Source organism: Larimichthys crocea, chromosome XVII, assembly GCF_000972845.2.
Source record: "Larimichthys crocea isolate SSNF chromosome XVII, L_crocea_2.0, whole genome shotgun sequence".
Classification (NCBI taxonomy): Eukaryota; Metazoa; Chordata; class Actinopteri; family Sciaenidae; genus Larimichthys; species Larimichthys crocea.
The window spans coordinates 28,477,716-28,490,884 of record NC_040027.1 but is presented as its reverse complement, the minus strand read 5'-3'; the positions used below and the strand labels follow the sequence as shown (position 1 = coordinate 28,490,884).

The 13,169-nt window shown below is 41.5% G+C and overlaps 1 protein-coding gene across 4 annotated transcripts in view; it reads left to right on the top strand.

Annotated features, from left to right (window-relative positions):
• Nucleotides 1–12,762, top strand: part of kdm4b (lysine (K)-specific demethylase 4B) — a 42,436-nt gene extending 29,674 nt beyond the window's left edge. For all 4 annotated transcript variants that reach the window (XM_010742166.3, XM_019261200.2, XM_027290117.1 and 1 more), the window contains exons 13-22: nt 438–598; nt 851–1,049; nt 2,605–2,681; nt 2,970–3,025; nt 3,200–3,308; nt 5,983–6,171; nt 6,515–6,691; nt 7,438–7,557; nt 8,871–8,963; nt 10,621–12,762. In XM_010742166.3, coding sequence (XP_010740468.2) covers nt 438–598; nt 851–1,049; nt 2,605–2,681; nt 2,970–3,025; nt 3,200–3,308; nt 5,983–6,171; nt 6,515–6,691; nt 7,438–7,557; nt 8,871–8,963; nt 10,621–11,088 — 1,649 coding nt within the window. In that variant the 3' untranslated portion in view covers nt 11,089–12,762. The remainder of the gene's footprint in view (nt 1–437; nt 599–850; nt 1,050–2,604; nt 2,682–2,969; nt 3,026–3,199; nt 3,309–5,982; nt 6,172–6,514; nt 6,692–7,437; nt 7,558–8,870; nt 8,964–10,620) is intronic.
• Nucleotides 12,763–13,169: the final 407 nt, after the last annotated feature.

Genomic DNA, 13,169 nt, shown 5'->3' with positions numbered 1-13,169 from the left:
AGGAGAAGAGAGAGAGTTAAATGGCAAGCTTGTGAAGAGTTCCTCCTGCCTTCTGTTCAGGTTTAACAAACAGTCTGGATCAGTAGCTTCAGGGGCTTCTCTGCAAAATTGATTCCAGACTCACGACAGCAAGTTGTTGATGCCCATGCTATTTGTGCTCGTCAGCCAATTATATTAGGAGTGGTGGTGTTATTGTCTGGAACGGACAGCTATTTTTGTCTCTTGGCAAGGACTCTCTGATTAGAAGGATCCTTGTGCTTTTCCAAAAAAACGCTTCACATGCCTTTCAGAGAGAAATGAATGCATTACTAATAATGACTCTTCCAAAACCTCCTCAGTAGTTTTTCCTTTACTTTCTTCACTGACTGATGTTGGTCAGTCACTATGAATCACTTGTACATGTCAGATCTTTAATGCATTTTATTTTTTACCCGCAGAGCTGTCCTCCCCCATGCCGCTGGAAAGTGATATGAAGAAACAGGAGCACCTGTGGCAAAACCAGTCACCCAACTTCCTGGCAGAAAAAGCCTTCAATGCTGCAGTGGCAGCACTCGAACCACACTGTGCTGTCTGTTCACTCTTCTGTCCCTACACAAAGGTACAGCTACACACTGCAGCTTAAGCGCGTATATGTCAGCGAAGTAGTAATGGTAATGCGAGTAGTAGCAGTTCTAAGACTAGTAGTTGTAGCAATTCTGCAGGTTGTTAGTAGGAGTGTAGTGAGTAACAGTAGTTTAGCCTTAACAAGTATTTTTGGGGGAATCAGAAGTATCCTCTTTCCCAACGGTTGTCAAAGACACATACACAATCCACTGATTTACTCTAATCTTCTTTCCTCTGGCCTCTCCAGCCACAAAAATTCATTTCAAATGATGCCCACCGCGCCTCCTTTCCCCGCCATGGCAGTCGGACTCGTCCACTGGTCCCAGAGATGTGCTTCAGTGTCGGCGCATGCAACACCGAGCCTCCACCCACCAACTATCACATTGGAGAGGATGGTACCAGTCTTCTGCTCCGCTGTTCATCTTGCCACATGCAGGTTCATGCCAGTGAGTATACAACCCCTCGATGAAGCAAGAACGAATGGTTAACATCAGGAGCAAACGTAGTGTGTTAAGCCCTGTTTGCAAATGGAGTAATAAAACCTAGGGCCACCTTCGCTAAGTGAGTACAATCACTGAGAGCAGCCTCAGATTAAGCCGCAACTCTAAACCTGCAATTTGACATTTTTAGCCATAAATTTATTAAATGAGTTTTTAAAAAAACAAAACATTTTCCTGCAAACATACATTTTTAAATAGAATATATATCCCGATCCCTTTTTCTCCTCAATACTATTTTGTTGATAGTCTGGAAAAAATAGGAAACATTTTTTACTTTGTTCATTGTTGCAGAAAAGTTATGCTTGATTCTGTTGAACACAGTGCAGAGTTTGATTTCTAACCATCTCGATCTCAGGCGGCTATAAATCCATACATGGACTGACAAGCTTTACAGACAGGCTCTACCAGGCATTTCACTACTTTTCTCTATTCACAACTTTTTTTTTTTTATCTCTGGACCACTGAGAATAAAGTTGGGGAAAAAAAGAAGCACAGAAGATGAGTCTCCACTAGAGCAGTGCAGCAACTTGTTTGCTCAGTTCCCTTGTTACCACTCTCAGTGAGGCTTCGTAGTTGAACTCTCCTTGACTCAGGTTAAACTAGCTAAGTGGCTGCTCAAGCAACGCAAAGACCTCTCTGAAGGCAGCACACCATAAACTTCCCCAGCTCATATTTACCCTGCTTTCTGCGCTTCCGTCATTTCTCACTAAGAAAGTCGACTTTTAGGGGCATATGGCTTCTGTCAAAGCAAAGCATGAAAGGACAGGCAGCTTCTTACTTTATGTTATCAAGTAGACAAGTAGAAACAAACACAGATATACATATACAGATAAACAAAATAAATGCTCATGTTTTTAAAATAATAGTTTTATAATAAAACCACTGTATGTGTTTATTGAAATGCTCCCATGTGTGGAGGTTTGGTGTCACAACATGGACATGTGCACATGTGCACCCCAACCCTCCTGGGTTCTTATTATCCCTAAAACTGGAGTGCACCTTCAACAAGGCCAGTTCATTATAGTCATCCAGGGATGAGCTGGACTCAGCTGGGGAAGCAGCGCTGCTATTGATAAGGGGCCATGAAGCAGAAAGAATTGCTGTCAAAAACAGCAGCTCTGCGCTTCATTTCTTTGATCCTCATTGTTTTGTTTTGGACACTCGACTAAAAATCATTCAGACCTGTCTAGGTATTACGTAAACGTGTCTTTTGGCTGAGAAGCTCAAATTGGGGATGGGGATGAGAAGATTGGACAAGTTCAATAGGAAGTGCAGTCTGTGTTTTGCAGAAGGGAAAAAAAAACAATTATAAAAATTCGGTGCTCAGAGAGCACAGACCTCTGCGAAAATTTTATTTAATAAATATCAAATTAATGCCAGAGCTTGAATCAAGTTGCCATGGATCCCATTGTTACTAAACATTAGTACACTTTTTCCATCCAGAAGGTGATTTGGAAACATGACCGAATCACACATCACATTCTTCTCTCCTCTCTAATAGGCTGCTACGGTGTGAAGCCCGACTCTGTCAGTGAATCCTGGATGTGCTCCAGGTGTGCAGGAGGAGCCTGGACAGTGGTGAGTAGTAGCATAACTTTGGGATTTAAAAAAACAAGCGTATTAAGTAGTATAGCGTGTATATATTAAAGATTATTAGAATTGGACAGGAGTCAGAGTTGACTGTACTTTACGTTGTGATATTTTGCACTGTTCCATTTCTTTATGTATAGTAAAATCTTGTTGTAAAGATTTGTTGATTAAGCTGTTACTGAACCAAGGTATTGTTTAGGAAAATAATTGTTCAAGGTATGAGAGCTCAGAAGATCTATGTCATTTCCCTCACTGCCTAAACTGTGTGTTTTCCAGGAGTGTTGTCTCTGTAACTTGCGAGGAGGAGCTTTGAAGACCACCACAGACAACCGGTTAGTGGCATACGCTTGAGCTGTATTATGGTTTCTTAACATATGCAAAATTTTTAGTCCTGCTGTTGGAACAGAGTTTGTAAATAAACCAAGCAAAAACACATTCAGTGACATTATCAGGCTTGTATGTGCTGCCCCTGTTGGATATTCAAAAGCTTCAACCTCTTTAACCAGGTGGGTGCATGTGATCTGTGCCATCGCTGTGGCTGAGGCTCGCTTTGTCAACGCCATTGAGAGGGAACCGGTGGATGTCAGTGCCGTTCCAGAATCACGCAAGAATCTGGTAAGTAATCATGATGTAGTGTTGAGGTCAAACAACGTTTAAATGAAAGACCACCAAGCCACCAACTTACTCACTGAAGCCATTTTATTTCTTTTGTCATGTCTTATCAGTCTCTTCAAATTCTCTCTTATTCCCTGATCTCATCTCTCTATATCTAAGCAACTTCCTGTCTTTCCTACCCACTGCTTCTGTATCTGTCACTCTTCTCCATTACCCTCCATGCTTCCCCGGCGAATGGATAGATTGTGTTTTCGCAAGCTGTGGAAGACATGGGGGCAAAACACGTGCTGAGGGGAGTGGCTGAATAATCAGCTGTCATTTCTCACTGTGCCAAATGAACTGGATCGATCCCATGGGCAGAAGGCAATTTCCCCATTGCTGCCACATCTTTGAACACAACTTTTCCATCCCTTCTTTCTCTCCATCCCTTCTTCCCAGTCCATGCACCCATTCACCTGATCCCGGTTCACAGGCAAACGGCAGTGCTTGCTGGTGCATTTTCACAAATCTACAAATAATGTCTCCGCTCCCCCTCCCCTTCTCTCTGAATAATCTATCAAAGAGAAGCTGGGTGACATTTGCATCCGAGTGCTGTCAAAGCGGGTTTCCTCCATGTCTTCTTAAAAGACCATGAGAAGAAGCTTCTGCGGTCTAATGATTCGGATGACTGGGCTGATCAAATACGAACACGCACCCTTGAAACCAGTTAATATTGCACCATGTTCAGCAATCTGTGTTTCTTCCTTCCATCTCTGAACATTTGGTTTTTAAGGGACGGAGAGATTTCTCGCAAGCTTCTTTTGTCTTAGTTGCTTCAGAATTTCTCAGGTGAAAGATTCTCAAAAGATGCACCTTTCCCAAAGGTAGTGTTGCATCTTGCACCTAACTTCTTGTCTGGTGAGAAAACAGCCTCAAGCTTGGAAAAGCAAACCACTTAAATAAATGATCATACATTCTTTCATACAACTCTTTTCTACCTATAATTCCTGGTCCACCAGGCACCAACACTCAAACCAAGAGAATCATTTTATTACTAATGAGTAATGCTCTAGTTTCTTTTGTACTACCAGAGACCAAATGAAAGCTTAAAATGTGTAACAAGGTGAAAGTAATTCAGGTTTTAGTTTTTTATTTTTATTTTGAAAATGTTACTAATTTTGAATTGGAGATTAAATGTGCATATAAAAGTAAAGTTAAATAATTAAGAACAGACAAATGGACATACAGCTAATGTTTCTAGATACATTTTGTTCCATTCTTCTCTGGTATCATGTCGTTGCCTGCCTGTGATTTCAGCAGTGGAAAAGTAGTCCAGCCTGGGGAAAACTATAAACCATACCAGCTGGTGAAATATCACACAGCACAGCTCTGTGGAGAGCCGTTGTACATTTTTTCCCTGCACCAGAACAAAAATGAAGTATTGGCACTTTAATAAAGAATTTTTATTTTTATTGATCGTCCATGCACTGTGCTACAGCTGCTCGCAGCATGATTTGTCAAGAGGAGGAGGATGGAGATGGAAGGATGAGAGAGAAAGCGTGAGGGATTGAGAAGACATAGTGTGTGATGATAGATGATCCCAATAAAACAAGTGCACGGAAAGATACCAGTCACATAAGATGGGACAGCTGTCAAAGCTGCTGGGATAATAGTCTGTCGGTTAGATCGAAGCATGTTGTCATGAGTTAAGCAGATATAATTCCACCTTCTCTTATCAAATTTATAACCTGGCATGTGATATCTTAATAGATAAATGTTTTCATTTGGGTTTTGAGAGGGTGATAATGTTTCTGAAACACACCTACACCAGTGTATTGAGAGGATAACTCAATTTGACGGTCCAAATGTTAGTGCAGGCTGTTATTCTTTCCTCGTTCCAACCCATCTTTTCATTCCTGTTCTCTCATTTCAACTGAATCGAGGGACAAATGAGGGATGAGGAAAGTCTAACGGCAAAGGGGGGGCAGATATGGAGTTTGAAGGAAGGATTTGAAGTGAATTGATAGTGAGGAATGAAGGTTGTGGGGTTGCATGTGCAGGGTAATACATGTCGAAGTGTCTCCATGGAGAGAGTAGACTAGGACCCGGCCAAAGGCAAGGATTTGGTTGGCTGGTCATAATTTCACACTCTGGATGTGGGGATGGAATAAAGGGATTTGAAAAAGAAAGTATTCCAAGGGAGGATGATTGTTTAAGAGTAGAAGCTGAACAAGTGATGCAAGACACGCACACAAAAAAAAAGGTTTTGAGTGTCATAGTGACTGATCAGCTTGCTGCTGTTAACAAATATAATGTTGACATTTTCAGTAAGGGTTATTAAACTCACCAGGCAGTTGACACTGATGACTTTGCAAATGTTCCGTGCAAAACTGAAAAGATCTATTCATTTTTTTTAATGAGTACAAACCTGCAAGCAGAATCAAAGATGTGAGAGATTTCTCCATCATCTTTGTTCCAAAAGATGCCTCATAAGTTTACAATTTGAGTTTACATCCGAATAGAAGAGAGAATCTTTTTTGATGATGTAATGTCGTCCCTGTTTTAACCTTCTTAAAGTGGCAGGGTGACATTTTATGTGTTCAGGTGCTTTTAATAATATTCCATGATCGTTATTCTATTTTGACGCTGACTCCTCCAAACCTCTGAAGAGTCTTTATTTCTGTTTTCATTGTAGAAGTGTGTGTTCTGTCATAGCCAGAGTGCTAATCAGAACCGTGGCGCCTGCATCCAGTGCTCATTCGAGAAATGTGCCACCTCCTTCCACGTCACCTGTGCCCAAATCGCTGGAGTCATCATGACACCAGCTGACTGGCCCTATGTGGTGTCTGTCACCTGCCAAAAGCATAAAAGGCTCCCTGTGAAGGTAAGTGCAAAACCAGAAGAAATGATCAACAGTTAAAGGGTGCGATTTTGTAAGAACCCAATTCAATATTTCAAATGTGACAGGAGGTTTGTCATATCAGTAGGTGTTACATTGATTTACATGGTGGTTATAGTTGTTGTTCAAATGTTAGGCACTTAGTTTTCGATCTTCGTTCAGTCTGGTCCAGTGAATGCAAAGTTAATCTTTCTAAATCTTTCTATTTTCTCAAGAGACATCTGTGAAGGATGTGAGCAGGGTGAACACTTACACACTCTAGCGAGGTTTGATCATATTTGACCCTGTTGTAACCTCGGATTCTCTGCCCGGGTTTCTCTCCCTTCAGCCTCGGACAACACACAAAGGCCCACAGCCTCTGACCCTGGGCCAGAGGGTAATTGGCCGCAGCGGTGACGGATGGTACTACCACTGTACCATCATTGGCATGGCAACACAGATGTTCTACGAGGTCAACTTTGACGACGGCTCGTATTGTGACAACCTGCATCCAGAAAACATATTGGTGAGTGTTTTACAGCCCAGTTAGAGACCTACATGTGTGCAGTTTATAACGTAAACAAATTAAATTCCCTTTTTAAATCCAGGAGGAAGTATCCTAGCAACTGCCATATGCTTTGCTGCTGGAGGATGTAAAGACTAAATGTAACTTCAGATAACCTTTAATGATTCACTGCCATATGTTAGCAACAGACATACCTTTAATAACAAAGGATAGAGGATTAATCTCACTTATGAAGAAGTTGAACTAAAAATATGCAACCATATCAACTATATAAGTAATCTGATGTTGCAAAATAACAAAACTGTAAACGAAGCTTCTGCCGCCTACTAAAACACTTTCTTCAGCCAAAGTTCATTGAACATCAAGGACTTAATGAAATCCTGCCAAAAAGACTCAAAGTTTATTCAAAGTTCTTTAGGCTGGATTCAGACAGGATCCAGCGCTGTGGTGAGAACGGAGGTTTTTCCATTCATATCAGTGCTGGTCGTCCGATTCGGCTCCGGCGGACTGCACCACGGGGGTGTCAGCATCTTTCAAATTTACATCTGGCCACAGCGCCTGATCTTGTCTGAATACACGCTTAGTTTTTCTGTTGGCTGGTCAGTTTTGTAATATTCAATCAGGTGTTCAGTGTTTTAAACGATGCACACGCATATCTCTTAATTGCTACTTTTTTGTCATTCTTCTCTCCATCTTCTTCCTCCTTGTCTACATCCTGTTGCTCTACTTTTCCCCTTCTCCTTCAGAGTCATGACTGCCTGCGTTCGGGTCCTCCTGAGGTGGGGGAGTTGGTTGTGGTCAGCACGCCCGAGGGTCAGGTCCTCAATGCTTCCTTTGTCAGAGAGCACACCCACAAGTACTACCAGGTGAGGAAAAGCACTATTAGATGTTAGTCTCGCTCATTTACAGTCCAACCTGAGCTAAGATATCTGTGATCAAAACTCCAAAGTCAGTTAGAGGTTAGAGAATCGGGTTTGAAGCTGGAAAGTCACCACTTTAGCTCTTTGAATCTCTGAACAGACAGATGTTTGGTGTTTACGGAGATTTAATTTAGATTTGTGAATCGTGCAATTGGTAGGTACAGGAAATGCATGTTTAAAAAAGGGAACAGAAAACATTTACATTACAGAAAAACTGCTTTGTGTGCAAAATGTATGAATCTCTCCAAGTCAAATCAGATTTGGAAAAAAAAAAACAAGCATGTGCAACAGCATCATTTACATAGATCATCTGATGCTCTTCTGCACAGCGACAAGGAAGCGATTGATCTTGTGAACCTTTGTAACAGGATTCTCTTCTAATTGCTTTGCCACCCTCTGGTTTGATTCCCCAATCTGGTTATTTATCAACGTGTGAAAAGCTTGGCTGCCCTTGTTGATTATGGCGGAGCATTTTGATACAGTGTGGCATTAAAACTAGAAGATGAAGAGATTTAGCATTACTGGTGCACACTGGGGAATTCATGGGGTAAATATGCAGAGTGCTTACAAAGTGGAAAAAGCAGACTTGGGTCTCCTATCAGTGGAATCCATCTTCAGTAAGTCTCGTACGTACATAGATAGAGGTATGTATTATCAGGTTGTCAAGGTTACATGAAGTTGTAAATGTTACATTTTAACACGAGGCCGTTTATGTGGGCATCTGTTTTTCTAACAGGTGTGCGCACATAGAACATGGGATAGTGTTTATGGAGATTGCATTGCATCCGTTGCTAAACAAGATGACTGAAATGTCTGTAAATCAGTGTTGTATCTTTCCTTGCTCTCTTCGTGGCCCTGTGTAACCCGCTGGCTGCAGCACTGAGAGATCTGTTAGAGGCGAGGAGCGCTGTTAAATAAATAAATAAATTAAAAACAAGCCTCCAGCTGGTCACTGTGTCTGGGCCACAACCCTGACCATGTCCCCCCCTTTTTTTTTTGAAACACCGTCCCGTCAGTGAGCATCTTCGGCAGCAGCTTTGGAGTTCGGTGCCATGGTCAAGGGCATTTTGACAGAACACATGGTCTTTGAGGGAACCTTTTGAAAATGGCTAAGATTTTCTCTTAAAAACCAGCCTGCTAGTTTTTCCTTAACTTTCCATGTGTCGTCATCTTTGCTATGGTAACGGTGTAGTTTTTGGGCATTATCTTTGGCAAACCAGTTGCAAATGTTAATCCAGAGTTTCATTATATCTCCTCAGGTTGAGTTTCAGGACCAGAGTCAGCTAATGCTAAAAGCCTCAGAGATCCATCATCTGGATCAGGAACTTCCCAAGAGGGTCCGAGCCAGACTGGTGAGTACATTGCTGAAAGTTTGCTTTCTACTCTGCTCACACAGTACACACTGTTGTAATAATAAATAACAGAAAGACACTTCTGTTTGTCAGATATGTTGCTGGGTCAACACAGTGGATTTTTAGAAATGGTTGCAGAGGCAAATGATAAAAAAAGGGAAAACCAACAATAGCTCGTATTGTTCAATAAAACGTAAAGAGTAGTTGCACATAAAACAACTATTTGTTCAAGCCAACAGCCAACGCTTTGCTTCCCACAGAGGACAAAGGCCTGTGTGTGGGCCAAAATGTGTAGGCTGATAGTTGTTTTAATAAAGATCGGTCTTATGTGGTAAGAAAACATGTGTTGATATATTTCTGAAATACCAGAGAAGCACTTCATGAAGATTTGTGTCACAGGAAGGCTGTGTTGACTTTTGGAAGTCTAATACAATCTGAAGCCGCTCCGCACACAACAGATTTTACAGATTACATCCATAAATCTTCCCGCACTGGATGATTAAGTAAAACAAATAATCAACTCAAACATTGCATGAATTCATGCAGTTTGACATGAGAGCATCTGAAAAACAAACAGACTGTGTAATCGGTATAACCAAGCTGCTGGTGAGTTTACTTCATGGCAAAACACCACCGGGCACGTCTCTGTCACAGCACGGACGCGGTGCTGTTCTGGTCTGTTCTCCACTCCATTTCAAACCCCACCGGGAGCCTTTCAGAAGCGGAGCGTGACTTTGTGCAGATTTGGTCATTTTCCTTGGTTTATGTGCATCAAAATATGTCAGTTCAATTTTCTGTTTTTATGGAGGATCTTTTATTTTGAAAAACGACCTCTCTACGGGGTTTCTGTGTCTAACTTCCTGTCAGCTCGTGCTGCTCTGTGCAGGTTGACGCGGGCTGCTCACGGCGTCCATCAAATATAGTAGAGCCGCGTATCCTCGACAGAGCCAGGCAAATACCCACTGCTAGGACACTTCTGAAGCAGACCGTGGCATTTCTGGTGGCATTTGAAACATTGACTAGAACGGCTGTGATTAGGCCCGGTGGCCGTGGGGCACACACAATGCCCCACACCGGTGCCCGGTGGAATTTGGGAGTCAGGAAAGAGTAATATAACCACTAACTTGTTCAGAATATTTTCTTGTTAGTATCAAACTAATACCTTACTTAACTGCGATTTGTCATTTCATTGGCCGCTGGCAAGCTTCACAAGGAATGAAACTGATTAGTTGCCAGTTCTTATTTTTTGAAGCATTCAACAGTGTTTCAACTCTTTGTTTCACCAAATGTCACATTTAATATTATCTAATGATGCAAGGAGTTTGTCTGAAAGGCAGGAGCAATAACATACAATTACAGCTAATCATTATTGCCATGATCAGATTTTGTTCTTAATCAGTCACTTAATTCTTTCCAGAAGAGCACAAGGTCACATGTTGAAAGTACTTCTTCAAAATTTCTAGAATTAATCAACAGAAGGCCCAGCGTTCTGCCAGCAGTGGTTGCTACTAGCAACAAATATGATGGCTGTATCCTCAGTTCCTCCATCATTCACGTCCTCATACTGCCTGTACAATTGACACTGTTTTTTTCCGATGTCAGACACAGCATCATTTGGGTCATCACTAACAGCTGTCTGTACCTGTCTGTTTCTCAGGCTATAGCTGTTTCACAGGTGGAGGTTTCCTCAGCAGATGAAGCCCAAGCAGCCAAACGCCCCCGCCTGCCCTCAGGTTCAGCCTCTCAAGCTAAAGCCACCATAACTACAGCGCCGGTAGCAGCACATCATAGTATTAGTACACCGCCGACCTCACAATCTCTATCTGAGCCCGCAACAACCCCAAAAGATGGCTCCGCCACAACCAGCAGGATTCAGATGGACGCAGAGACCCCAATGGACACTAGTGTCGCACACACCCCTGCCGCGGACCCCGTGCTGGCTCCGCAGTCGACCCCTTTTCAGGCAACGTTGAACTCTGATCCGCTCCTGTCTGCCCCGTCCCCTCCCCCTCCCCCGCAACACATGTCTGATGGCTACATGCCGAGCAGCGGCTACGTTTCCTACATGGAGACCCTCCTCCATTCACATTTCCCTCAGGACGATGGCCCCGGACCCCTGTATTAAAAAAAAACGACTCCGCTATATTATTACTCAGCGAGTGGAGGCTGAGCTCATAGGAAGTAAGCTAATGGAGGTGGATTCTACTGCGTGCTGTATTAATGGACAAAAACATTTCCTCCACCGGCTCTGAGAGCTCAGGGCAGGACCAGGAAAAGACACGGACACACAAGCACTCTTTTAATGCATGTTGCTTTTCTATTTTTGATTTAATGTATTTGCAGTGGTGCTTTAGCCTGCTTTGAGCAGCAGCTAAAGAGGACTCTTTTTTTAACCATATTATTATTGTTATGAGTTTCTGTTTGTTTTGTCTTTTTGCGTTTTTGGTCAGCTGCTGTGGTTTTCTCCTCCATCTAAATATGAATACGTCTCTGGGTGGTATCAACTCCATACCTCGTTGCATTAATTCAACAGCACACTCCCATTTTCTCTGTACAGGAAGCTAATTACTATGACTATGCCTCTCATCATTGAGGGCCCCGGTGGACTTCACTTCGTTTTTTTTTAATTGAAACAACCAGCAACAAAATATCTATTTTTCAAACCAGCCACTCCCGGCTTTGGAACTGGTGAAACTACAGTGTCATTGTTCATCTACAGGATATTTTCAGCAAGTTGTTTTATTGTCAGATTGCAAGAGGTAAACGGGGGGGAGGGGGGTTGGGGGTGGGGGGAAAAAAATAATGTATTGTAGGGGGAACTCAGTATTTAAATGTCTTAGTCGAATATTGAAAGAATTATTTGTTATAGAAGAAACCTGTTGAATGCAAACACTAGTAGATTTGTCTGCAGGATGCATTGAATTTTGTGAAGATGTGTCACAGTAGTAAACAGATGAGACCTTTTACGTATTGACGTCATTCAAACTGTCATTTGGTGGCTCCGCTTTTCACACCCTAAACTATCTCAGGGTTCCTACATGTAGAAAATGAATTAAGTTTTAACATCTAAGTATTCACACCGTTAAGGAAGTCCAGAACGGCCCAGAAAACTGCCTCAAAATATTCCTTAATCGTAATTGGCGCTTGAAAATGTGTTTGTTTGTTTATGCCCCTGTTAATAGTTTATCCATTATACTGAGTGGTATCTTTGTTTGCTGACACATTTCTCCACATAAGCACATCAACTACGACGTTAATTTAAAGGACTGAAGCCTGGAAAATGTTGGATATTTGGAAAAAGAAAAATATGTAGGAACCCTAAAATCTGGAAATATTTTGTACCATTCTTGGTTTAAAATGTACGTATAAATCAATATTGTATATTAATATTGTTGTCTGTTTTTTCTAATACTGTATCCTTTGTATGTTCATTTTCTGAAAGAATTCACAAACTTGGCCGATACAAAATATTAATACCTTTTTTATTTTTGACAGATTATCACAGGCATTTTACTCAGTTTGTACTGGTAAACACAGCTTTCTTTTCCTGGATATGGCCATTTTGTGCTACAGAGGTGCTACAGATAACTACTGATCAGTTTCCTAACACTGTCACCTTGTACATACTGCAGGCCTTGTGTATTGTGAATGAAACTTGTAAATGTCGCACATATACTTTTTTTTTTCCCCCCCTGTCATCACAACTGAGATGTTGGAACATATCTGTGTTCCTGTATCCAAATGATATCCATTGAGAAAATCTTATTTCATAGGGATTAAAGTGGGTTGCTAGTCACCAGCTCTGTGTTTTGTGTGTTTAGTAGCCCAGAGATTTAAGTTGAAGTCTGATTATTAGATGGCATATTCAGGGATGGATGCTGTAAATAAAAACGATCACTTTATATGTATGCATATCTACATTTATAACCTTAACCACATGAATTATTTAAAATAAGTAATAAAATAAAGATCCTTCATCACATTGATTTAACAATCCTGTAAATCCAATTATGGCAAACGGTACTGTTTTTTTTTGTTTGCAACATCGCTTAATACTTCCTGATCTTTGGACAGAGTCAATTTCCATGTTTACTCCTGTTGCAAGTCTTTATGCTAAACTACCTGCCTCTTTTCTGTAGTGTCATATTTACAGATCTTCTAATCCAAACACTTGGTGTGTCAGCAGATGTGTATGAATAAGAAGCA